General features: G+C 38.9%; 6 protein-coding genes across 8 annotated transcripts; 3 read left to right on the top strand and 3 right to left on the bottom strand.

The window, feature by feature from the left end:
• Positions 1 to 110: 110 nt before the first annotated feature.
• On the bottom strand, positions 111 to 5,899 carry tinf2 (TERF1 (TRF1)-interacting nuclear factor 2). 2 transcript variants are annotated; one of them, XM_058624129.1, is made up of 11 exons: positions 5,814 to 5,899; positions 5,532 to 5,594; positions 4,770 to 4,972; positions 4,549 to 4,653; positions 3,821 to 3,916; positions 3,606 to 3,716; positions 3,088 to 3,211; positions 2,134 to 2,977; positions 1,008 to 1,054; positions 835 to 914; positions 111 to 434 (listed from the first exon to the last, which is right to left on the bottom strand). In XM_058624129.1, exons 2-11 carry the CDS (start codon positions 5,557 to 5,559, stop codon positions 315 to 317), a joined length of 1,758 nt encoding a protein of 585 aa, XP_058480112.1. In that variant the 5' UTR covers positions 5,560 to 5,594; positions 5,814 to 5,899; the 3' UTR covers positions 111 to 314. The 2 variants fall into 2 exon arrangements, with proteins under 2 accessions (XP_058480112.1, XP_058480113.1); XM_058624130.1 differs by lacking the exon at positions 3,821 to 3,916.
• A 1,181-nt stretch (positions 5,900 to 7,080) lies between these two features.
• cideb (cell death inducing DFFA like effector b) lies at positions 7,081 to 10,046 on the top strand. The gene is made up of 5 exons (XM_058624444.1): positions 7,081 to 7,234; positions 7,518 to 7,632; positions 8,335 to 8,493; positions 8,603 to 8,793; positions 9,257 to 10,046. Exons 1-5 carry the CDS (start codon positions 7,143 to 7,145, stop codon positions 9,396 to 9,398), a joined length of 699 nt encoding a protein of 232 aa, XP_058480427.1. The 5' UTR covers positions 7,081 to 7,142; the 3' UTR covers positions 9,399 to 10,046.
• homezb (homeobox and leucine zipper encoding b) lies at positions 9,073 to 13,140 on the bottom strand. The gene is made up of 2 exons (XM_058624441.1): positions 13,008 to 13,140; positions 9,073 to 11,773 (listed from the first exon to the last, which is right to left on the bottom strand). Exon 2 carries the CDS (start codon positions 11,766 to 11,768, stop codon positions 10,695 to 10,697), a length of 1,074 nt encoding a protein of 357 aa, XP_058480424.1. The 5' UTR covers positions 11,769 to 11,773; positions 13,008 to 13,140; the 3' UTR covers positions 9,073 to 10,694.
• A 544-nt stretch (positions 13,141 to 13,684) lies between these two features.
• On the top strand, positions 13,685 to 16,033 carry si:dkey-183c6.9 (tripartite motif-containing protein 16). The gene is made up of 2 exons (XM_058624440.1): positions 13,685 to 13,774; positions 14,186 to 16,033. Exon 2 carries the CDS (start codon positions 14,253 to 14,255, stop codon positions 15,810 to 15,812), a length of 1,560 nt encoding a protein of 519 aa, XP_058480423.1. The 5' UTR covers positions 13,685 to 13,774; positions 14,186 to 14,252; the 3' UTR covers positions 15,813 to 16,033.
• Positions 16,034 to 16,147: 114 nt separating this feature from the next.
• Positions 16,148 to 21,814, bottom strand: gmpr2 (guanosine monophosphate reductase 2). Of its 2 annotated transcripts, XM_058624443.1 has the most exons (11): positions 21,670 to 21,754; positions 21,431 to 21,501; positions 21,013 to 21,165; positions 20,514 to 20,633; positions 20,169 to 20,252; positions 19,895 to 20,068; positions 19,716 to 19,797; positions 19,230 to 19,336; positions 18,602 to 18,644; positions 17,933 to 18,092; positions 16,148 to 17,837 (listed from the first exon to the last, which is right to left on the bottom strand). In XM_058624443.1, the coding sequence occupies exons 3-11, from the start codon at positions 21,097 to 21,099 to the stop codon at positions 17,651 to 17,653; spliced, it is 1,044 nt and encodes a 347-aa protein (XP_058480426.1). In that variant the 5' UTR covers positions 21,100 to 21,165; positions 21,431 to 21,501; positions 21,670 to 21,754; the 3' UTR covers positions 16,148 to 17,650. The 2 variants fall into 2 exon arrangements, with proteins under 2 accessions (XP_058480426.1, XP_058480425.1); XM_058624442.1 differs by lacking the exon at positions 21,431 to 21,501 and having other exon boundaries at positions 21,670 to 21,814.
• A 236-nt stretch (positions 21,815 to 22,050) lies between these two features.
• On the top strand, positions 22,051 to 24,266 carry nedd8 (NEDD8 ubiquitin like modifier). Its single transcript, XM_058624445.1, has 4 exons — positions 22,051 to 22,223; positions 22,341 to 22,388; positions 22,491 to 22,573; positions 23,296 to 24,266. Exons 1-4 carry the CDS (start codon positions 22,206 to 22,208, stop codon positions 23,420 to 23,422), a joined length of 276 nt encoding a protein of 91 aa, XP_058480428.1. The 5' UTR covers positions 22,051 to 22,205; the 3' UTR covers positions 23,423 to 24,266.
• Positions 24,267 to 24,679: the final 413 nt, after the last annotated feature.

Below are 24,679 nucleotides of genomic sequence, written 5' to 3'. Positions count from 1 at the left end.
GGACAGCTGAAACAAAGTGCTATCCCTTACCTTAACCACAACCAGTTAACAGAATACTGTGCTGTGCTAAAGGTTTTCTTTTTGGGAAAAAAGGGGCTTGATATGATAGATATTGCTTCATCTTTATTTACAAAACTGTACACTAACATTTAAAAAAAAAAAAAAAGTTTTACTTGTAAGACACCGTCCATGATCAGTTATTACCCATTATTGAAGGTAAAAAAAAAAATCATCGCGATCCATCCATGATGACAGCATAAATCAATATAAGAGAATTAAACTGAACTTGATACTGGGTGTGGAAATTCATTCGATCATCTGCGTTTACTAAAAGAAGACAGCAAGTCCTTCCGTGGCATCCCCGGTTTCCAGAATTCCCTCAGAGTGGGAACGTAAGTGCCATGTTTGGTCTTGTAGTAGCGCTTCATGAACAGCTGAGGGAGACAGACAGCAGAAGGCGACTCAGTTTTTGGCCTTTAATGATGAGATTATTGAACCAATAAATATGACACACGGTTGGTGTCGTGGTTGGAACTCTTGACTTTGTAGCAAGAAGACCCACAGCATCCCCTGCGACCCTCATGTGGAGGATAAAGTGGTAGAAGATGGATGGATGGATATCAAAGCAACTTTGATTTAAAGGGCTTCAAAGTCCTGATGCTTTGGGATATACTGGCATTGTGAGATGACTTACAGAACTCATAAAGAACGGGGAAAATGTATATTAAAAGATTAAAGATTAATATAAATGCACAATTTTCTAAAACAACATCTAATAGTTTTTCCTTTTAAAACAGACACTACATTTCACCGTTGTTGTTTGAGCCAACTTACCCTGCCCTTGAAGTTCTTTGTTGCCTCATCCTCTGAATCAGCGACATAGTCTTCACCGTCTCCAGAAAAGGCCAGCGTCTCTGAACACGACAGGAAAGACGGTTAAATTACAGTATTTACAGGTGTTTTGTTTCTTTTTGGTAATTCCACTTTTACATGGCACGTTAAATCACCTGTGTTGGCCTGTATGTGAGAGCTGCTCGGTAATATGGGGCGATTTCTGCCAAGTAGAAACAACATAATTAAAACATTAATTTGTGGATAGACAAAAAATACAATGAACTCAAAAACAACACTGCTGAATTGTTTGTCTGAAAACAAACTAGAAACACTGAAATGCAGCTTAATAAGGTAAGATCTGCAGCTCTAAAGATACACTACCACATTTTTAGAGTGTGTTTTAGGGCCCACTCTCATTGACAATTAAAATTTAAGACTTGTTTTAAAATTTAAAAACATCAGCAGACCAGAATCTGTGTTTATTCATAATTTAATAACATTAATATTTACAAGAACCAAAGTCATGAAATCCAGACATGATGATGCAACGCAAAACACTGTTTTTTTTAAACCTTAAAGCTGCAGTGTGTAACGTTAAAATATAAACAAACGTCTGTTACATTCAAACCATTGTCAAGATTCTATCTCAGTAACACAGTGTTTAGATCTAAAGTCGCCCGGTGACAGGAAGTGATTGTTTTTATGAGGCAACATTGTACTAGTACAATGAGATGACTGCAAGTAGGATGGAGTTGGACTGAAAACGCAAAGAGTGTCCGGAAAAGTTTCAGAAGCCAATTCTTCTGCTCAAAAAAAACCTGGTTGTTCAGCATTTTGATTTTCAGATGGAGGACGCAGAATACAAATAATGTTTAGTTTCTGTTCATGAAGGAAAAGAGAAGCAGAATAATATCAACAACAACAAAAAAATCACACACTGCAGCTTTTAAGTCTTGCTTTATAAACTTGACATAATACTAAGTAGGGCGAGCAGTTTTTGTAACATGCAGAGCAATATGATTTCTTTAAAATCAAGCTCCAGTTGAAAATTTACCAAATTTACCAAGATTTAAAACACCTTACTGCATGAGAGACCCAAATAAAATATGAACTTCTGTCTCTAAAACAAGTCTGTATGTATCGTTTCTAAAATGTATGTCTTGCAATTTTGCATTTGCTGTAAAACGATTAAACTGCAGCCTTCATGATTTGCTAATTGAGCTGTTTTCTAACTGCGATTTGAAAATCATGAAATGTTCAGTCCTAGCACAAAGGCCTACTTTGCAGCATGTCTCTTACTCTTTATCATCCAAGCCAGAAAGGTCAGAGTCAGGCTTTTCAACTCGCTTGCTCTGGGTTTTATTTGTCGTCTTCTTCCTCGAACTCTGCCGTGCATTATTTATAGTCCCTCCTCCTCCTCCTCCTCCTCCTCCTCCTCCTCCGCTGCCGCTTCCGTTACCACTAGTAAAAGCCACTTGCATCTTTTGGACAATGACTTTTGGCTGGCTGCTCAGACATGACACAAGCGCAGAGCAGAGGGACGGATCATCAGGCAGACAGAGTGTTTTCAGGTCCAGCTGGGTCAAACAGTTGGCCAAGGATGCTCTGCTTATTAACTCCTCCTTTCTTACAGTTTCTGCTCCATCACCTTTACTTTCGTCCGCGCTCTGTTTGACCCTGCTTATCCTCATCCTCCCAGATCTGCTCATGTCTAGTACCACTTCATCCTCCTGTTCTGAGTCGCTTTGTCTTTTGTCAGGCTGCTTGCGTTTAATTCCTCTGCTTCTTTTGGAGACGTTCTGCGCCTCTTGTTCTTCCTCGCTCTCTTTGTCTTCATCGTCTGTGATTTTCTTGTCTCTCACGCTGTCCCTTTGTTGTGAGAGTTTGTCTGTTGCGTTTTCTGTGCTGGAGGCCTCACTGCTTCTCAGGGGCTTTTTATTTGAAGACATCATGACTGGTACGTCTTTGTTAGATATGAGCCCGATAACAGGTGTGATGAATGGTGTTTTGTCTCTCGTCTGTGCGCCTCTACTGGACGGGTCCACAGCAGACGCTCCGGTTTGTTGTTTTGAGGCCGCTCTTCCAGACAGTGGAAGAGAAAGTGATTCCAGGATGGAGTCTCCCATGTTTGGAGGGAGAGACGCTGTTTAAATTAAAAAAGAAAGAAAGAAAGAAAAGGCAATGACACAATCGATAATTGAGGATTAAACTTGAGTCTTGCCGTCACTTTAGGAGGAAGTTATCTCGCTGTACCTGCTGGCTCAAGGTGACCAAGACAGGATTGATGTTGCAGCAAAATGTTGAGGAGCTGAGGCTGCGTGGCAGAGCGAGCACACTCCTCCAGGACAGTCGGGGTGTCACTGAGCCATGACACAGTCTAGAGGCAAATGTAGAGATAGTCATTTTCTTAACAAAATCAACTTTGATTGAGGTTAAGTCATTATAGGATTACTTAGCTTTCACATTCTTGGTATTTTGTGGTTTGATTAAGCTGCTGGAATTACTTGTTATTTTTCTTTCGGTAAAAGGGGAGTGGAAAAAATCGGGATAGTACCAGGATGTGTGTTCTTGAATATGAAAAGAACAGTGTGAAAAATACTGCATTTCCACAGCAGTGAACAGCCTTCTCACACACTGACTGCGGGTGGCAACTTTTACAGAATTTCAGTGTTTGAATCATCTTTAGACTGGTGTGACTCCTCACAGATAAAGAAAAAGCAGTCATGAAACCAGCAATATAATAAGAGTTGAAGAAAGATGTAACTTGGTACCTGTGCAAGGTTGGGAACTGGAAGCAACTGGTCCAGTCGAATCAAAAACTCCCACAGCAGCTTCTCCAATTCCTCGTCGAACTTCGGGCCATAATCCACAGGAAATTCCTCCTGTTAGAGGACAGAGCCACAGTCTCACCAACAGTACAGAGTGAATTAGAATCATTAGCGGTAGCTGTGGGTAAAAAGAGAAACATTGGAGGACGAGGACTCACCTTGTAGAACAGTTCTCTCTCTGCGGGCTCTGTCAGCAGTGTGTGAATAAATGAATGGAAACTTTCAACTGTCCTTGTAATTTTGACGTCCTTCCTCTACGAGACAAAAGAACGAAAATGGACCGAATTGCTTCATCATTAGAATCGATCATGAAGTCTTTTGAAACGTGTACAAATATAGAAAATGATTCATCATTTATCAAAATAGTTGATGAATAAACTAGTAATTGATTATTAATCGACTAACTGCTACAGCCCTACCGTTTTCACCTTTTTTTTAACCTGTGCTATAGATTCCAGTTAAAAATGTTAAGATAATATTTGAATATACTCTAATAAATTGACAAAACACATTTAAGATCTTTTTGAATGTCATGTGTGCTTACTTAAAAATGTTTAGTATTCCCATCTGAAAATAAATTGCTTGTCGTGGCATCTCTTTCTCTTATTTTTAATGTATAATATTGCTTTTATTTTGATTACCATTACTGTGCCTCATCTAGAGTATAACTTTTTTTGTAGGATTAGTGCTTTGTTATGCCTTTCTGTGTTGATGTTTGGCTGTACAGTTGAATAATAGCATTAATTTCTTTTTACTGCCCATTTAAACGTGTGCTGGATCCCCTTGAGAACAAGATAATGCACCTCAAGATGACAGTGAACAGTCTATTAGCCCTGGAGGACCATCTTTTCCTGGACTGTAGTGGCTAGAATGAGATATAATTTACCACTGTAGCAGCTGCGGTTGGAGGAACAGCTGGAGCACGGATCCTTTTCAGGTGAGGCTCAATCACCTGCATATCAGGTTGTGTACGGCACAGCTCTAAGATCAGCTGGAAAACAATAAACCATGCACAATATTTACACATATGAAACTGAAACAGAGGGAGGTCGGTATGATGGGTGTCAAAAATAAAAGGCTGATTTCTCTCGCTCTATGAAGACTCACGCGTCCTCTCAGCCCCAGAGTCAGCTTTCCCTGGTGTCTCACGGTGAGCATGCCAGGTACAGTCTCACAAGCTGACGTCACAAATTCCTCCACAACCCCATACTGCATCACATCCCTCTGCTTCAGCACCTTCCACAGAGCTGCAGACACCAGGCGCATGGGCGGAGCGAGTATTTGAAGTGCAGCGAAGGGGAGGTTGACATCTGTGCAGGAGTCAAAACACACCTTGCTGAGTCAATTCATTCACAGCAACAGATTTGGTAAACGAAAGCAACGATGGTAATTTAATCATCTGTCACACTGGTTAACCCAATAATACCTTTAACATAGGCTGTCTTGAGACATTTGCTGTCATGATAATAGTGACCAGAACTGCTTGTGGGTAATCTACGTTCATTTGATGCTTTTCACCAAGCTTTGACCTTACTGAGGTTTCATACTTTATAATGAGCATTTTAAAAAGCGGTACTTGAGGTTTTTTTTAGTGTAGTTGTACAAGGTGTTGACATTATTAACACTGACTTTGCTGAGCATGATGCCATCCACGGAGACAGCATGGGACAGAAGGAAAAACAGATTTTGACTCAAATATATTTATCAAAGTTTCTCGCCATAAGACAGCTGGCTGGAAACTGTAACATGTAAGCCTTTGAATAATGTTGGTAAGCTGGAGAGGATTTACAAGTCACTTAGATACACTAAATATTTACGATTTCCCCATGATTTTTTTAATCGCAACCCTTTTCCCAGCTGTTATCTTACCAGCATCCTTAGGTGTCCGTGTGGCCATCTCACTGATCCAGATGAATTTTGCACTAACAGCGACTGTTAAATGACAAAAAAAAACGTTAACGTTTAACTAATATTAGCTTAGCAATTTGAACAGGCTGCTCCCTGAGTGAACCTCCAAACAAAAAAGACGAGTCAGCAGTCTCCCCGGGCAAAAACATACGCGAGTTGCTGCTGAGAATATGTTTACTAACTCCAGTGCTGCCTCACATTGTCTATTTACACAGAAGTCTCAAATGTGTTATTGTTGTTTACCCGCTAAAAATCTTCTCCTTCTGCTACTTCTTCTTCTTCTTGGTTTTTTAACGGCGGCTGGTCACCAACATTATGCGGCATTACCGCCACCTACTGACCCGGGGTGTGGGTCAGGCCCCTTTATCCTCTCCTTAACTTCTCACTTATTTAAATATAAATACTAATAATACTAATACAAAATAATAAATAAATAAATAATATAAGAAATGACTGCTAATAATAAGAAGAATTAAAACAATAACAACAATAATAATAATAATAATAACAAATAAAGCATTTATAAAGATATTCACACACACACATACATACTAACTTATATCTACTGTATACATATATATATATATACATATACATATACATATATATATATACATATATATATACATATACACACATATACATACACATACACATACACACCTATACATACATACATACTTGTATACACATTACTCCCAGATCTGGGCCCTTTCCCCTCATATTCTTCCGTACACTCCTACACTCTTCAGAAATTCCATCACTGCCTTCGACTTAGCCCCTCCACCCTCATTTAGAATATCCTTTAGTTCAAATCCCTGGACCCCAACACCCCTCAACTTGTTCATCATCACCCTCCTCTGCTCTTCATATGCCCTACACCCCAGCAGTACATGCTCCACTGATTCTTCCACCTCCCCACATGCCGCCCCACCAGTTTCAATGTTTTATTAAGTGAAGAGTGTCCAAGCCTCAACCTCATCCATACTGTCTCATCTCTCCTTCTGCTTCTCCTGACCCCCCGCCCCTTAATAATAAGCTGCACCTGGTAAAAGTGTCGACCCTTCTGTTCCCTATCCCATTTGACCTGCCTCAGCTGATTAGCCTTTTCCCAGATTACCCCCTTTGCCTCTTCCTTACTAATACTAATATGCATCTCTTCCTCTCCTTCTTCAATGCCCTCAATTAATCACACCTGCTATGAAAGTGACCACTTTCTGCAGCTATTTCTTCAGGACTCTGCATTACAAATGAGGTTCTGCCTCATGAGGAACAGGATTTTGTCTCCATGAGGACTAATGGTCCTGATAAGGTCAGTGTTTATGCCAGAAATAATGCATTCCCTTGCCCCAAACCTGAACCACCACAACTAAAACTCTAACACTAACCCCTAAATTCAATTGTACCCTAAAACCAAGTCTTAACCCTCAAAAAAGTCTTAGGTTTGAATGAAAATTGGTCCTCACAGCCCTCTACACACACACACAGGCTGGCTGGATGAACTTTGCCCCGTACTGTTCTGAATCAGAGTCATCACCAGGTTTGGAGTAAAGTCCACTATGGGTCAATGATATGAAATACGAACACACAAAAATAAAACACAACACAGAGAGGAGCAACAGCAAGACGCTCGCAACAATGGAGAGCACATCCTCATTTTTAAAGTGAGTAAAGCTTTACATTTCCTTTAAAATACATTAGCCTGATCCCCAATCACCAATTAATGTAGATTATAGACTTAAGTAAATAAGTCTACTCTTAATTATGTAATATCATGTTATTCTATGACAATGGGAATAGGAGAACACAGTGGATTATAGCAGAGTCGTCGATGTTTTTCCTGCTGTGTCTCCTGTGAAAATGTCTGTTGTTTGTTACATGACGCCCCACAACACATTAAATGAATCATTTCCTTCATTCCGTCATTTAAATTGTGTCTGTTCCCAGATCGGTAACCAAGCGAGTGTGGTCGCCGGTGCAGCGACCTTTCAGGGTGTGTTGTCACAACAGAGAGATCAGGAAGGGCATCACAGCCGGAACCCTGGAGGAGCTGAAAGAAAGGGTGTGAAACAATGGAGAGTAATACAACTAAAGTGATTAAAAAAAACAATACTGGTCTTAAACATGCTGATTAGATGTGACATATCTCTTGGTCCTGATGTCAATACATGATTACATGACAGGGCCACATAATGAGTATGATGTTCCTGTTCTATCAGGCAGTGCTGTAAAGTCTGATTAGATATGGAATACAGGCATGGCGAGGTTATTTAGCTGTTCAGTTACAAATGACTACGTGAGGGAAGATTTGCCTAATCCCCAAATCTGCATGTTTTTGAACTGTGGGAGGAAATTGGACAACCTGGAGATAACTTAGCTCTTAACCGGTTATTCAAAAATGAGATTCTGCCTCATAAGGACCAGGTTTTGGTCCGCATGAGGACTACCGGTGGATTTGTGGTCGAGCAAGTCAATCTTCAACTGGAAGGTCGAGGGTTTGATTCCCAGCTCCACTAGCCTGCATACGAATGTTTCCCACACACACATACATGCTTTAGTGGGGACAAAAGCGGGTGTACACTGCTGTTCGTCAAGGTTTTTGTTCAGAATATGAGCGTGAACGCTTTGATATCAAACTGTTGAAACTGTTGTAATACAGAAATAGTTCACCTGGTTCTGGCGTCAGTTGAAGTTCTAAATACTGTGCTATTTAAACACAGTGGGAGTGAAGACCTCAGGGTGATGTTACCTGGTGTGCTTGTAGGTATGCCAGGCGCTGCTGCTGTCCCTGTCTGCACTGTCCGTTTCTCTGGTTTGTGAGGAGGACGGTACAGAAGTCGACTCTGACGAGTTCCTAATAACGCTGCCTGACAACACCACTCTCATGGCCCTGGAGCCTGGACAGACATGGAGACCACAGACTGTATGTTTTCAAGTTATACATGACAAAACCTCCTTTAAAGCAGATTTGGATCATGCACCCACGTGTGACCGACGTTGTTGACTGATGTCATTGCTGATCCCCCCCCCAGGGTGCGGTCGTGGCCAAATCTCAAGATCACAACAAGCCTCGCAATGGGAAAGACATCGCTCGAGTCACCTTTGACCTTTACAAGATGAGTCCTAAAGATCTATTTGGCTCTCTGAGTGTGAAGGCCACATTTCAAGGCCTGTACTCTGTGAGCGCTGACTTCCAGTGTCTTGGGCCCAAGAAAGTCATCAGGTAAGGAAGAGGGAAGGTGCTAAAGGTATTAATAGCAATATATATATAGCATATCTCTGTGTACTTCTCCTCAAACTCTTATTTAAACGTTTAGAGGTGAAGACGTACACCAGTGGTTCACTGGTGTAATCTTTTATAATAATATAATAATAATGAGTTATTATGAGTGGAAATTAGTTGAACAGTTTAAATGAAGCAAGTAGTGCTATACGTCCCTCTGAAATGTGTATTGTAAGTAAAAAAAAAAGGAACAATGTAGTTAAAATGTAAGCAAGTATATGAATTTGTTATCATCTTTATTTTTTCACACAGAAGTTAGAGAATACACATTTTGTCACAAACAGAAATCTGCAATAAACTTTTGAAATGTAGTCCAAAGTCCTTGAAGTCGATGAAGTCTGTGGCTCCGTCTCAGCAGAGAAAAGACTCTGATGCCACTTGTTATCACTTGTGTGTTTTGCAGAGAAGCTCTGCGTGTGGCCTCCACCCTCCTTCAGGCTGCCGGACACCTGCTCATCACTTCAGCGTCCTTGATCCGACGTGTTATTGAAGGAGCAGAGTTTTGGCAGCCACAGAGAGCAGAGTACACAGCCAGGTGGAACTGAACAAGTAACAGAGATTAACTAAGTCTGATAACAATTAATGGCTGGTTAAATAAGAACTTGTAGGTTTGTCTGACTTGTTCTTATCCTCACGAAATAAACATGGCATGAACATCTCTTTAGATATATATAACACTGATATTAAAGGTTTAGCGTGTAAAATTTGGGTGAAATAATCTTTAATTGGCCTAAATTTTATATAAAATAACTTTATTTAATTTTCTTTTACATGTGTGCAATCACCTGATTTTATGAATTGCTGTTTTTCATTACCCCAGAATAGGCCTTTTATATTTATATAAGGAGCTGGCTCAGCCCTACAGAGGCAGCCATTTTAGACCACCATGTTTTTACAGTAGCCCACAATGGACAAACTGAACATATTTTGCACACTCTACCTTTTTAAACAATCTACACAAAATGCAAATCTGTAACCATTTTACATTGGAAACTGTCTTTAGTAACAACAGAGTAAAGTTAACAAAAGCAGGTAATTATTCTATTTTTATCCAGAAATAGTGTCATATAATCTGCTCACAAACAGGATGTGGTGATAATCTTTTTTGATCTGCAACATTGTCTCCTTTTGAAAAAGAGTGTTTTCATGAGGTCACACTCGAACAATAAACAAAGTAAATGTTTTAACTTGAATGACTTGAATGTGTATGTGAACAAACATCAATCATTTCCCCTTTGCAACAGCTGCAATTTAAATCTCTAATTGGATTGTTGTACATTTTATGCCAATTAAAAATGCAATCAGTAAAGGTTTGAAATAATCAATATCTTTAAAGACGTTTCAATTCTATCAATATTGAACTAAAGCGAACTAAATGATACTGATTGTAACGCAACATATTTTAATTTGTTAATTTGTAATTGTAATTTGTTAATTTTAACTTTATCTCTTTTTTGTTATGGATGTTTTGCTGTTTTTAGGTTTTCCCTTTATAACATTGGATTTATTTTTGATCAATTTAGTTTTTTGGTAGCCTGTTTGACATTCAAAGCATATGAATTGTGCTTATTTTATATGCATTATTTACACTGTGTGTATATTATGCATTCCTTACTGAGACCTGAAAATGTATTTATAACTAAAAACTCAAATTGTATTTCCAATATATGTCCAACAAATGGCAACTAGACATTTTCTCCAAATTGTTCAGCCCTTTGTGAAACAGCTGGACCCAGAATTAGCACCATACAACTGTAACTTTCCAACTGTGAAGATGTGATTTCTCCGTCTTCATTCCCTTTTCTGCTACAGAGGCTGAGGCATCATATCTGAAGGTTCCTTTATGTTTTCATCTTCTCCTGGGTTTTCTCTCCTCTGAAATCATTCACTGCTTCCTTCGCCCACATGAAAATATTTTGCCGCTGCTGGATGTTGGCGAGCGCCTGCCTGTGCTGCTCCTGACTCATCCAGAGTGGCCTCCTGTTCTTCACGTAATAGCGCATGTCACTGAACCACTGAACCAAGTCAGAGCGAGGGATGCCAATCAACGCTGTCAGGTGGCTGAAGTCCTCACTGTTTGGATACTGGCAGTTCAAGAATGCTAACCTCATCATGGTTCTCTTCTCCGTTCCTATTGGAAGATTTTTCTTTGACTTAAAGGGTTTTTCCCCTTCCATCTTAACCCGATCACCTCTTGTTTCCTCTTCTGCTCTCTCCACAGCACCATCCCCATCTTGCTTCAACTTCTTTTCAATCTTGTTTCTCCCTGTCCTCCTTTTCCGCTTTTTTTGAGGACACCAGTCTTCTTCATCAGTTTTTTCTACTTTGCTGTTCTTCTCTTGGTTTATAGGTTTCTCCTGCATTACTTTTCTCTCCAGCTGCTCAGCGTTCTTCACTTTTTCTCCTTTTATCTTTCCCACATGTTCCTTCCTGCCCTTTCCCACCTTATTCAACCCACTCTCTTTGACTTTCCCCCGTTTCTTCTTTTCTCTTGTGTTCATGCTTTGCAGCTCTTCCTTGCTCAGAGCCTTTCCGTGACCATTCTTGAACTTCTTCCGAAGATCTTGGATGTCCTTGTAGTCCCAGCTGATGCCATAGCGTAGCCTCTGTAACATGAACCACACCTTCACCTGGTCTGGGTGTAAAGAGCAGCGTTGTGCCACCACAGCTGTCTGTTTCTGCGTGAGATAGGGGAAGCTGTCAAAGGCCTGGTCCAGTTCAGCAACACAATCCAGCAGCTGGAGGTCGATCTCATTTGAGTGCACCCACACAAGCCTCTGACTCTCAGAGAGCAGGGGGAAAACTACTGCAAAGTTTTGGTTCATGTTGAAAGTCGAGGGAGCCATGTTTGTTTCTTGTGTCTTGCCATAAGCATCAGGTTTTTTCTGTCTGAGCCCAGGAAACCCTTCGTCCATGGTAACTGCTCATGTAGACAGCAAAAACAGTTGAATGAACAGAAAATGGGAACAATTCTTTATGAGGAAAATGTATATTCACAAATAATAATAATAATTTAAAAAAAAAACAATCCAGACAACATAATGTCCAGTTTGGCATTAGTCCAAAGTAAGTAGGCAATGAGCATCTCCAGAATGTTCAAAGTTGTATTTGGCAGGTAAGGGCTTAATTTCAAGTCAGTGAGGAGAATTATTATAAAGTAATCTAATTAAGTAATTGATCTGTCATGTTTTGCCTTAAGCTTTCAATAAATATTCACTTGGCTGATTTGCTTTTTTCCTTTTTCAGCTTAAAATACACCCATCACCCACTTTATTAGGTTCACAGGACATCTACTCATGTTTCAAGGATATTTTCTCTTTTTGGACTATTCTCTATAAACACTAGAGAAAGTTGTGTGTGTGGAAATCTCGGTAGTTTCTGAAATACTCATACCAACAACCATGCCACATTCAAACACACCTAAATGGCTTGCTGTCATGTCACTGGCTGATTAGATATTTGCATTTAACAAGAAGGGGAACAGGTGTACCTAATAAAGGGACCAGCAAGTGTATTTGCGATATTTTATTGATGTAAAATCTGGCATTAATGAACTAAAGTTCAACAAAGATACAGCTACACGTCATTTTCTTCTATAATACTATAAATAATATTTTAAATTTGAATAATATTTTATAACAAATTATTCATATTAAATGTACAATATGATATTCTCACAATAGTATATGAAATATTAATATGTAATCTATAATTCTATATCTATCTAATTTATCTATCAATATTCCAATATTTTGGCAGCAAATATTGATTTAGAGTATAATGCTTTAAGGTCTTTAGCTAGATAGCCAAGAAACTTACATATAAACTGCATACATAAATTTAACACTTGTATTTAACAAACATAATTGAGTACAATTTCTGTGCTAATGTTAGCTAAACTAGCTAAATATAGCTCGTAACCAACTGTAGCTATATGTTATGCCATTATTAGTAGTATTATCAATAAATACCACGGATTTAATTACTGGCTTCATCAGTAAAATTAAGTGACGTTCAAGAAAATGTCACTCAATTATCAATTATGCGAACAATGTGAAGGTTAGCTTGCTAAGTAGCTTTTTAGAACACAGTAAACCAAACGTAATTCTTCAGTCCCGTTTTCTCCCAAGTCAGCGGGGGATATAAAGACTTACCTTTAAAAGCACAACAAGTCCAGAAGTAGAAACGAACTAATTTTTGTGTTTCTATATTTTCTGCTGCTCAAGTTCAGTTGATAGATGTACAACTCTGGTCCCATTTACAGGAGTACAGTTTATTGTAATATCTAGTGGCGGTTACTAGGTTGGTTTACAATTCCCATAAACTCAGAATGACTTTCAGAATATAAACACATATGTTTATTATATTATTACACATATTGCATCTGATATGTAACTCTAAATATAATATAGAAGCTTTGTTTTCATTTGTAATTTATGTAATGTATATATTCAATATGTGTGTGTGTGTGTGTGTGTGTGTGCGCGAGCGTTTTGTATTATAATGACATAATTATTGACTTGGTAATTGTATTGGTAATTTTTGGTACTATTAGTGCATCCCAAACCAAGATAAAAGATGAAAAGATGACGTCACATAAAGACAAATCTATACAAATGTATTTTCAAAAGTGATTTAACAGAATTCACTAAAGCCTTAGTGCTTTAGGTACAGTAGGTTCTGATAAGTATAATCAGAAAAGTAATAATAGGGAGGTCAGTGTGCAGAAATGGGCAGTATAAAAGCAACACAGAACAATAAGGAAGTATGCCAAGGCTGTGGATTGAGGTTGGGCAGTGACAAACCCATGTTGATTCTAGGAACTCAGGAACCTGAAACTGTTGTGCAGTGCAGCTGTTACCAAGTGTTCTGATGAGACACTGAAAAACCAGAAACAGAAAAACAACTTAAATAATTTAAGGTGAGTTGAAGACTGGATCATACATCCTGAAAACCTGAGTATTGCTTCTGCTTTAAAATCTTTTAAATCAGCTCTTAAACCTTTTTTGTTTGCCAGATTTTGTAAGAAAGCAACTCTCATCTCCAGAGCAATGCATTCTATATATTTTTTAGGTCTTTGATTTTGATGTGTATTGCTTTTTATACCGCAATGTTTTTTTCTCTTTTGATATTTTTTAATTCCAAGTAAAACTGTTTTACATTTGTTAATTCATTGTATTGCTTTAACTTTTCCTGTTGTGTCATCTCTACTCGTTTCTGTTTTCTGTAAAGCACTTTGGATTTGCTCAATGCATCAAATATGCTTTAAATACAAAAATAGATTGCTTTACTTTACTACTTCCCTAATATTTGTTTTTATTTTTAACAACAGAAGCATCAGGTAGGATTCTAGAGACATTATTAAACAAGTCAAATCAAGACTTCCAGTTTCAGAAAACATGTCTGACAATCTGCAAAACAACATGAAGCAAGTAATCCTCTGTGACATGTGTACTGGGGAGGACAGGAAACCAGCAAAAAAGACCTGCATGAAATGTGAGATCTCCATGTGCGTGCAGCACCTGCAAGTCCACCTCACCACACCCGTCTTACTTCAAACTCACCCTCTGACTGAACCTATGGCTTTAAGTGGCACCACCAAATGCCCCCAACATGGCAAACTCCTAGAGTACTACTGCCTGGATGATAAGACCTGTGTGTGCGTTTCCTGTGCCATTGAAGACCAGCACCGACTACACAATATGAAAACCTTCTCCACAGCCCAAAAAGAGCTCATGGAAAAACTCAAAGCTGAGCAGGAGGCCTTACTGGTCAAAACTGATGATGAGAACGTGAGTCTGGAAAAGTGGGAGAAGAGTGAAAGAGAAAAGCTGAGTCACTGTAACGTGCGCCTCATTGAGGCAGTGACTAACCTGCGTGATATAACCCTGACCAGTGTCCAGAGTTCAGTCTCTGCTCGAATGGTGGCCATTAAAACAAGCAAGAGCAGCATGCAAGCAGCACAGAACGAGAAGGACACCTTCAGATTCCTGCAGATGTATTCACAGGTGCACCAGGATATGGAGAAGGCCAAGGCTGTGGATGTGAGGAAAGGGTTGGAGCCTGGCAGTGATCAAGACAAGCTTGTCGAGGAGATAAGAGAGAATGGTGAAAAACTAATGCAGCAAGCAGACAACTTTTCGGAATCCTTGTTGAAGATGGTTGATCCTGACCAAGAGCTCTTTGCCACTTATTCAGACCTGATCTTTGAGCCACAGAATTTGGGCGAAGCCATGTCAATGTCTGAAGACGGAAGGAAGGTTTTCTACAATAGCTGGTTAGGGGAATGCTTTGCCACTCTTCTAATTCGTAGTACCCAAGATATTCCTAACTTTCGGAGTTGGCTGGTCTGTCTTGACACAGAGTCTGACTGGACAATCGGTTTATGTGACAAAAAGTCCTCAAAGAACTTGAAGGATGGACCGGTCTTCGGTCTTTGCTGCAAAAACAACCAGCTCTGCTCACTTAAGACAGAATATGTTCATTGCAAAGGTAGCACAACCAAATTAATAGGTCTTGAGCATCAGGAAGGTGATGTGAACACAACTAATATGGAGAAACAAAAGAGGGTTTCAGCGCCACTGTTAAAACAGAGAGCAGAGGGAGAGGATGAGAATGTAGAGCCACCTGAAACGGTGGAAGTAATTTGGAATTTTGTTGCTTCCTCATTGTCTTTCTTCAGAAGAACTGGACAATACAAGAGGGAAGAAATACTCACAATTCAGGTGAGCCTCGACTGGGATCTGGTCCCCTTTTTTCAACTGGGAAACTGGGAAAATAGCCAGAACAGTGCACATTCATTACAGAATCAGTGGAAGTGCTCCTGCGGTAAAATTTACAGCAAGGATAGCCATAGGTACAACCAGGGAATGTGCCAGTTCAGTCACCAGACTCAGTGTCCCTGTGGACAAATCATCGGTGCCCGCCGCATCACAGAGGTTGTTTGTGAACTTCAGTAATTAGTGAATCTCTGCTAATCAACATACAAGAGTTAAGAAATATAAAAATCTACATTTGACAGCATGAAATGAGAGGAGGCCTCATTGATTCGAGTTCCTGTTGAATGAAAATAACTTGCTATAAGTGGAATTGTCAATAATAAACCCATGTTGTGTGATCTTTTTTGTGGAGGGCACACAGAATGGACAATCTAACATTAAATAGCAAAGTAACAGCTGAGTATATTTGAATTGTGATGTTTTTTCTTTTCTTGTATTTTTGATAACGCTTCTTTTCTTCTGTAGTTTAAGGCATTTATCTCCATAAAAGTGGTGCCAATCAATAATAAAGCAAGTGAAATTTTAAGCTGTGGAATGCTTTTATTGACTAAATAAAAAGGTTAAGAGGTGGAAGTCAATTACAAAGTTCATTTTATGTTTTGGCAACATATAAATACTTTTGCACAAAACAAACAAAACCAAAGATGACGGAAGAACATATTGAAATTGAGTGACAACAGACACTGAAGTGACACCGTAAACTGGCAGTGAAAAACTCTAGAGGAATGACTGCTTATTTAAAAGCTATTCATCTCAAACCTATTTAAAGGTGTGCGTCACTAAAAAACATTGGTATAGATCAAGAGCAGCTAAAACCAAAGATGGAAAATCTGTATATTATGAATTTAGTGCCCTTTTACTGAAGTCACACTGAATTTACAGCAAATTCATATATTAATTCATACAAATCTTACTAATGAAGATGCATGTTCAGTAGTACATGCCGAAGGGGACATATGATACTAATAACAATAAGAGAAACTTACGACTCTCAAATCATTAAAGTGCAACAAAATGGAATGATTACATTTTTTAAAAATGGTTCACTTTTCAAGTAACCAGCAGTCACATAAATAAGGCTTTTGATATCATTTCATTTTTGGTGACAAAGGCTGTCAATACAATCTCATTACACAGCTTTGCATACTGTATGTGTAAGAAGAATTTGTAAGGATGTTGCATTGGAATGATGAGACTGCAGACATGCAAAAAGCTTAAGAGATACTGCTCCAACTTATATCTTACTGCATAGAGACAACTGCCCTGTTCAGACCTGGTACAAACGTCTATCCTGAGTGATCCAATCATACATGGGCAGCGTAACACACTTCCTGGATGTGTCTCTTGTGATCACATGTGACTGGATTGAGTTTAACTTGCATTGTATTCAAATAAACACTGACGTCATGTCTCTGTGAGAACAAACAAAACTGGTTCTGACTGTAAATATGTGTCTGTCCTGTTTGTTTGCATGTGAGCAGTACAGAGTAGGCGAGGGACTGTATGAGTGCTACCTGCACTCTGTTTTTGAGGAGTCATTAAAACAGCTCATAACTACGGCATGGTATGACAGAAAATTTTGGGGGTTTTGATCACTCGACTTCTTAATACAGTGGTATACCTTGAAACCAGTTAAGATTCAGGAGGAGCTGAGGAATTCAACTCTGCTCACACTGTTCAGAGTGTATCAGTTAGAAAAAGAAATAAAGTAATAAACAGTGTCAATATTGTGGGAGTGGCTACAAATAAATGAAGAACTGCATTTCCTCATGTGGTTTTTGAGTGACTCATTGGGTGCTTTTAGACCTATACCTATAATAACATGCCTGAACAGGGTCTATGATACCGGATATGTGCTTTATATACTAAAATGGCACTGAAATCAACATTATGAATCTGTACTTACATGTAACCAAAAGGATAAAAAGGTCAGTATTTAAGTAATAATGTGTGTGTCTCTTCATTTGTGCATACAGTGGTGCAGACTTATCCTTCCATCTGATGCAAAAAGCAGACATTTAGCTACTGCCAAAGACATTGTTGAGCTGCTGAGTGACTCTGATGAAGGTGGTCCTGCGGCTCAGCTCCTTTAGCTTTCCCGCACCAACATAGGTGCAGGTGGAGCGGACCCCACCTAGGATGTCTCGTATTGTGTTGTCCACAGGACCTTTGTAAGGAACTTCCACCGTCTTCCCCTCTGAGGCTCTGTATCCAAAAAAAATACAAGTACTATTTTTAGAGAAAACAGAAAAAAAACATCCAGAAAAACACAGGAACACTGACATAAGTGTGACCCTTACCTGTAGTCAGCCACACCACCTGCATGCTTCTTCATCGCAGTGTCAGAGCTCATGCCATAAAAGAGCTTGTATTTCTTGCCGTTTTTCTCTATGGTCTCACCTCCACTCTCACAGTGGCCTGCCAGCATACCACCCAGCATCACAAAGTCTGCTCCAGCACCTGAGACCACAGACACAGGTTTACAGAGACAAACAGCCAGCCAGAAGTAGGTTTTAATTAGGGATGAGCCCATATGAGACTTAGTATCGCCATTGGCCTGATAGTGGTCCAAATGACTGGATAAAATTTCCATTCAAAAATCCTATATATATATATATATATATATATATATATATATATATATATATATATATATATATATATATATATATATATATATATATATACATACATACACAGTATATATATTGCATGCTTCACTATGCACCGACTAAAAATGTAAATACAGCATTTTAGCAGAGTCTCATGTGGGCTGCTGTAGATGTTTTGTTTTGTTAGAGTTTGAGAATTACGTATTTGAAATACGTTGATGACTGACTGTATCTGACGGATATTGGTAGATACTCATGGCTGTGCTAACATTGACGATGTGACATTGAACCATCTCTAGTTTTAAAATAAATAATCCTTGCTTTGGTTACACGTAAAAAAAACAAATAAACACAAACCAAAAGCCTTTGAGACGTCTCCAGGGCAGGTACACCCGCCATCCTGAGAGAGAGAGAGAAAGAGAGAGACAGACGAGAGGTGAAAAACAATGAGTGAATGAGCGTGACTTTATAATTGTCATGGCTGCATGTAAAGCAAAATGCATTTAAGAGTAAAATGGTAATATGCAGCACTTACATGTCAGCCTAAAAATAAAGCATGGAAGGGAGGTCAATCATTTCAATAATAAGAAGGAGGGCAAAATGATAAACAAATCTATGGACACAACTGTTAGCTCCACCTAGATGGAGGTATCACAGACGGGCAGCTCAATGAGTGTTCAAACTCACGTTACTAACAGTAAGTAAGTAAAATCTTCAAGTGTGCGTAAGAGCAGGTGTGTGGGCAGGATTTCCAAATATCTTTGAAGGAATAGCATGTCACAAAATACTAATTTGCAATTGTTTTAAGTAACAAATACTCAAAAAACAGACACAAAAAGACACAGTGCAAAAATTACAGTTTGCTTCAGACTTAATACTTGTCTGAGCTAACTGGCTGCCACTTCATATTTAGTACACATGAAGAAGAGTGCTATCAAACTTGTAATCTTAAAAAAAAGACCAAATTCAGCAGAGATATACTTACAGAGATGATGTGGCCACCCAGTCCATGGGCAGCATCTGCACACTCAATCACTGCACTAAGCTGGGGGTAACCCACCCCTGTCTTCTTGCGGGTGGTGCACACAGATCCTGTAGAGGAAGACAACAAGGCAAGATGATTTGCTGAATTGGCTTTATTCAAGAAGAATACTGTGAATCCCTACAATTGACCTCTGCTGCCACCCATTGGCTTTACTCTGCATTACATATTAGGTGACGTTAATGTCACAGGACAACCATCACAGCATTTGTTGCTGCCATATAATTTTAACATCTGAAGCAAAACCCCCTGCTTTGCTGCTGTATACACACAAATGCTCCTTCAGTCAGGTCTGATAGTATTGCATGACAGAGCCTGTTTTACAAATGATGCATGGATTCAATCCATGAAGACCACACAAAGGCAAAATACTGGATAAGTGACAACAGGTTCTTTCATAATGTAGAATGTGTTATTAAGTGTGATCACCTGGTCCGATGCCTACTTTGATGATGTCAGCGCCAGCAAGGATCAGCTCCTCTACCATCTCACCTGTTACCACATTTCCTGCCTGAGAAAAATAAAAAGATTTAATCCATTAGCCCAAAACCAGTTTTATAGTGAACATTTCTTTCCTTTTATAAAGCAGGTGTTAAATATCTACTCACCACGATAGTATGTGAAGGAAACTTTTGCCTGACGTCTTTGACAAATTGCACAAAGTGTTCAGAGTAACCGTTTGCAACGTCTACACAGATATACTTCAGTTGAGGCACAGCCGCTATGACGGCTGTAATCTTTTCAAAGTCACCTTCACCTGTCCCTGTGCTGACTGCAATACTCTGGGAAGTGAAGAGAGGAGAGACAGAGCAGCGTCACCAAGACAAGTATCAATAAACCCCAAGAAATTAGTGAGTACATGATTATTAAAAACGTTCATACCTCCAAGCATTCAGGATGCTTTGTTGCAAACTCCACCCATTCATCCACTGAGTAATGTTTGTGAATTGTGGTGAAAAGAGTGAACTAAAAAGAGTAAGCAAAGAACAACAGATTAAGGAGGATATTTATGCAGATATATTGCAGCAAAGACACCCAGAGTTGCAGAGAAGAGACTAAAGCATCAGGAAACCATGATCAAAAAGGCTGGATTCCATCTGGTTTTAAAACTTTAAGGGAGATCAAGCAAAAAAGCCTCATAGAATATATTTATTTACTAGCCATTATAGTGTTAACAGAGTGAGGGAGAGAGTCATTTTTAAACAAAATAAGTCATGTAAAGCTTACCTGGTGCAAAGCCAGGGCCATCTCAAAGGTTCCCACAGTATCCATGTTGGCAGCAATGATAGGGATGCCTCTATAGTCGCCCTTGGAGTTTCTGAAAGTGAAGCTCCTCAATAGGTCAACCTGCAATAGACAAGAAAATGAACTCTTAAGTGCACTTGATAGTTTCCATATACAAGATCCTCTAAAATTGTTAACATTTCTCTTCCCTATTGATGTGCTCCGACAACTCTTACTGTATTTTATGATATTTAACAGCATTTTTAGTGGTTCCAGATTGTATAGATGTTTTTCCTGTAACAAAACTAAACTTGGAAAAGTTGCATCTGTGTTATATATAACTGGAACTATTTCTCTCTCACCAGCATGTGAAATATAACCTTATTTTCTCTTTGAACAACTTACAGCTGCCAATGAGGATGTGTAAATATTTGTGGGTAACCTACGATTTTGGAAATGGGTTAATGAGAAAAAAAAACTAAGCAATCTATTGTGTACCTACCTCACTGCGAGACTTAAGCGTGCTTCGCTTTGGCCGGAGGAGGACATCCTTGAAATCCAACTTGATGTCATTCTCAATCCGAGGCATTTTGGAAACAGGAGATAATGAAATGAAAATAATGGGAGATAAAGCAGTGTGTCCTGGAATGTGAATCTGTGGAGAAGAAAATGGTCAGGGAGGTCAGAATGGCTTCTTTACGTTATTTTTCCGTTTTTCTTCTTTTATTATTACACTACTGTTTAAAGTTATCTACGTTTAAATAATTGTAACTTTGTTTTGAGAAGTTCTACACATTATTAGTATTATTAGTACAGGCAGGAATTGTCATTAAAATGCAATTTTACTTGTCATTTACAAAATACTTAATAGAATTGTTATAACTATCTTGTAGTTAATTAATACAGCCACCGTAAATTACCTGATAATCGTACAATTCCTATTTTGATCCACACAGAAGATGCTATTGCTAATGTTGTCCACATGAAAACCCTGCCACACAGACCAGAACACTGTCACCTCTTCCCCCCACGTCAAAACTCAAGGTTACGTGAGCGAGAGTCACGTGTAAACTCAATTCAAAACATGTATCATGCATCTGAGCATTAGCTTCCAATTGACGAAGAGTAAATTACCGTATGTCTCTAACAATATGCTTACCTTTCGAAAAGTGTAGTTGTGTGTGTCGCTGCCTCTTCTCCTCTCCGCCGTCTTCACTGCTCACGTCGGAAGCAGAGAGCGGGCGGACCGGACACCAACTGACTTGACTTGTAGTTTTATAGGAACTTCTGCTCGAAGGCGGCAAGCAGGCCAAGCACGCAGAAACTACCAACGTTAGGCTTGCTTTACGGCACGTTGTGCTGCTGTCGTAAGGATTATCTAAATGTATCGAAAGCCATATCGTTTGGTTATCTGGCGATTCTCATACTCATACTAGATTAATTATTCCAACATATTTGGTATACTTTCAACGGCAAATGACGCAAGTGAGACTTTATTTGAAGCGGAACCATTGTCACACGGGTGAAAGGTGCGGACGGATTTGCGGAGAAACACAGGAAACACCCATTGACTATTTTTAAAAGGGAATATCTAGTCCCTCGCTAATAAAGTCGTATTAAAATACAAAGTTATTACAGGAATAGATTCACCAAACAAGCAGTCAAACACATTTCGTTAATTTTGCAAAAACAAAGATGCTGATTAAAGTGAAGGTAAGGCACACCATGCACGACGATTAGCCAGGTTTTTAACAGTTAGCCACTCATTTAAACAGTTGCTATCAGCGTCATGAATGTTTCAATAACAATTTGAATGTACATTTGTCACAGACACTCACTGGAAAGGAGATAGAGATTGACATAGAGCCCACAGATAAGGTATCTGTTGATTTATTCACCCACTCACTCACTCACTCACTCACGTGTTGTGAACATACAATGTCCAACCAGTCATTGTGATTTTCATCAATTTCCATTCAGGTGGAGCGGATCAAAGAGAGAGTGGAGGAGAAGGAAGGGATTCCTCCCCAGCAGCAGAGGTTGATCTACAGTGGGAAACAAATGTAAGACCATTACACGTTTGACATTTTGTTTTATTTTATCATGTAAAAAAAGGCCAGATCAGAACAGTTTTCTCTTATTCAGATACATTACAAGTTGTTTCTTTTTAATGATAGTATGGGAATTATACTTATATATATTCCTCAAAATGTAAAATAAAATGCAAGTATGAGGAGTTAGTTCACTAAGAAAATGGAAATGATTATTAGCTCCTGTTTTGCTGTTGGTGTCTTTTTTTGCTGCCTCCACCTATTATTAGTTTCTTGCTCAAAGTTGAGGAATGTTAAGTTTCCTCATCAGTCCACACATTCCTCCTCTCTTCCTCTGTTTTGACAGTGCAGTGAAAATGTGGAAGATGGAGTGATGCTTCAGTCACATGATTTCTTAATGTCATATTTTTATTTTCAGAATCTGTTTCAATTGTAATATTTCATTTTATCTTTTATCGACCAACCAAATTTCCACCACTCTCAAGCATAAACAGTTTAAGAGATAATTAAATGAATGATCTTTTAAACTGTTTATTTAACCTTTTTTTATCTTATGTGTTACCATTCTGTTTTTTTATGCAAAAATAAAAATTTCATTAAAAATAGGCAGTAAACCCACCTACGGTATCATGCTGCTTCATATATGTTTATCAATGTTGTCACCGTTACAATTATATAATGCAATAGAGGTGTTTCTGCTGTTTGACGTCCTCTTCTCTGCTTGCGTTTCTCAGGAATGACGAGAAAACAGCGGCAGACTATAAAATCCAGGGAGGCTCCGTTCTCCATTTGGTACTAGCTCTGCGAGGAGGACAGCTGCTCCACTCACCCATAAGCCTCCAATCCAAACTGGCGTTGTAGCCGTTACTATAGAACACCTCTTAGCTTTTGCAATGCCTACACCAATGAGGTTACATGAACGACACATTGCCAACGGTTGCAGAGTCCCCTGGTGGTGCTGTAGGCATTACATTGTAGGCAACACAGAGCAGTAGGTAAAGAGATAAGTTCTGCTTGTGGCAGCCTCATAAATGTGTGGTCCGCAAACCTCTCACCAACTGTTATAGCTAGACACTCAATATTGAAGCTGAAAAAGGAGAAATACATTAAAAATTAAACAAAATATATATATTCATTTTGACATTTTGGCGTTAGTTTTGAGTATTGTTTTAAAGGTTTCCATTGACAGTGCAAGTAGAAACTGACAAAAGCCTTGATAGAAACATCCACATCCATCTTATATTATGACACAGGACACTGAAAAGGTGACACCCCAATCCCTCTCCATGCCCCAAAATGAATATGTTAATGTACCTAAAATGTCAAAAATATTCTTTTTATGGGAAATAAGGACAGGACATGTTTATATTGCTTCTCCTGCCAGTTTCTCTTGATTATGTACCACTTACTATTATGTGCTTTCCACCCGCTTCAAAAGTAGCCTGTCCATTCTGTCAGTTAAGTATTTAGTTAGATTTTAGTGCTGAGTGCACACTTTTACTTGAGCAAGAAGACCAGGAGAGTGTCAACCACTTAGACAGTGGCTTCAGTTTAACACTGATGTATGTTTGTATGTCTAGAGAAGTAGTGTGAACAGTTGGGATTGCTGTGATCACTCCTTCCCCTCAGTGTGAGTACAGAACTATCATGCTGCTGGCCTATGCTGTGGATTAGTGAGTATAATAAAAATGACATTGACACAACATATATGCCTCACCTTTGTCTTTTTGTGTGCATTATTCTTCACATGTTAACAAAGGAGACTGAAAACCGTGGTTCACATGTGTAGTTTTTATTCCTGTCACACACACGCACACACACACACTGTACACACCAATATGTACATTTACAACATAAAAATAGACAAATGTTTTGAGAGATATGAGAGTATGGTCAGTAAACTAAGGCAATTTAACTTATCAAGACCAGTGTGTACATAGAATGACTTAGTTTTAAACCTTCTCACCAAGTGTTATATTATTGTCCTCTGATATATTGCAAAAAAAGAGGAAATGCTTGATGCTTGATCATTTTTACATAATGCCTGTTAAAACAGGAAACATCATATTTCCTCCACGATGAAGGATTGTTTTGGTCTAAACTATAGTAAAGTTGAGG

The sequence above is a fragment of the Solea solea genome, chromosome 3, assembly GCF_958295425.1.
Source record: "Solea solea chromosome 3, fSolSol10.1, whole genome shotgun sequence".
Classification (NCBI taxonomy): Eukaryota; Metazoa; Chordata; class Actinopteri; order Pleuronectiformes; family Soleidae; genus Solea; species Solea solea.
The sequence above is the reverse complement of the archived record's forward strand: the minus strand, read 5'-3'. Positions and strand labels throughout refer to the sequence as shown.

Coding starts and splice junctions, on each gene's coding strand:
- tinf2 (XM_058624129.1), bottom strand. CDS start 5,559: ATGGCCACACGGACACCTAAGGATGCTG. Junction 4,973..5,531: donor ACGGACACCTAAGGATGCTG/GTAAGATAACAG, acceptor ACTCCTGCACAG/ATGTCAACCTCCCCTTCGCT. Junction 1,055..2,133: donor TCTGGCTTGGATGATAAAGA/GTAAGAGACATG, acceptor TCTACTTGGCAG/AAATCGCCCCATATTACCGA.
- cideb (XM_058624444.1), top strand. CDS start 7,143: ATGAAATACGAACACACAAAAATAAAACACAACACAGAGAGGAGCAAC. Junction 7,235..7,517: donor AGCACATCCTCATTTTTAAA/GTGAGTAAAGCT, acceptor GTCTGTTCCCAG/ATCGGTAACCAAGCGAGTGT. Junction 8,494..8,602: donor AGACATGGAGACCACAGACT/GTATGTTTTCAA, acceptor TCCCCCCCCCAG/GGTGCGGTCGTGGCCAAATC.
- homezb (XM_058624441.1), bottom strand. CDS start 11,768: ATGGACGAAGGGTTTCCTGGGCTCAGACAGAAAAAACCTGATGCTTAT.
- si:dkey-183c6.9 (XM_058624440.1), top strand. CDS start 14,253: ATGTCTGACAATCTGCAAAACAACATGAAGCAAGTAATCCTCTGTGAC.
- gmpr2 (XM_058624442.1), bottom strand. CDS start 21,099: ATGCCTCGGATTGAGAATGACATCAAGTTGGATTTCAAGGATGTCCTC. Junction 19,337..19,715: donor CAAAGTAGGCATCGGACCAG/GTGATCACACTT, acceptor CTTCCTCTACAG/GATCTGTGTGCACCACCCGC. Junction 18,093..18,601: donor AGACGTCTCAAAGGCTTTTG/GTTTGTGTTTAT, acceptor CTGTGGTCTCAG/GTGCTGGAGCAGACTTTGTG.
- nedd8 (XM_058624445.1), top strand. Junction 22,389..22,490: donor ACATAGAGCCCACAGATAAG/GTATCTGTTGAT, acceptor ATTTCCATTCAG/GTGGAGCGGATCAAAGAGAG. Junction 22,574..23,295: donor ATCTACAGTGGGAAACAAAT/GTAAGACCATTA, acceptor TGCGTTTCTCAG/GAATGACGAGAAAACAGCGG.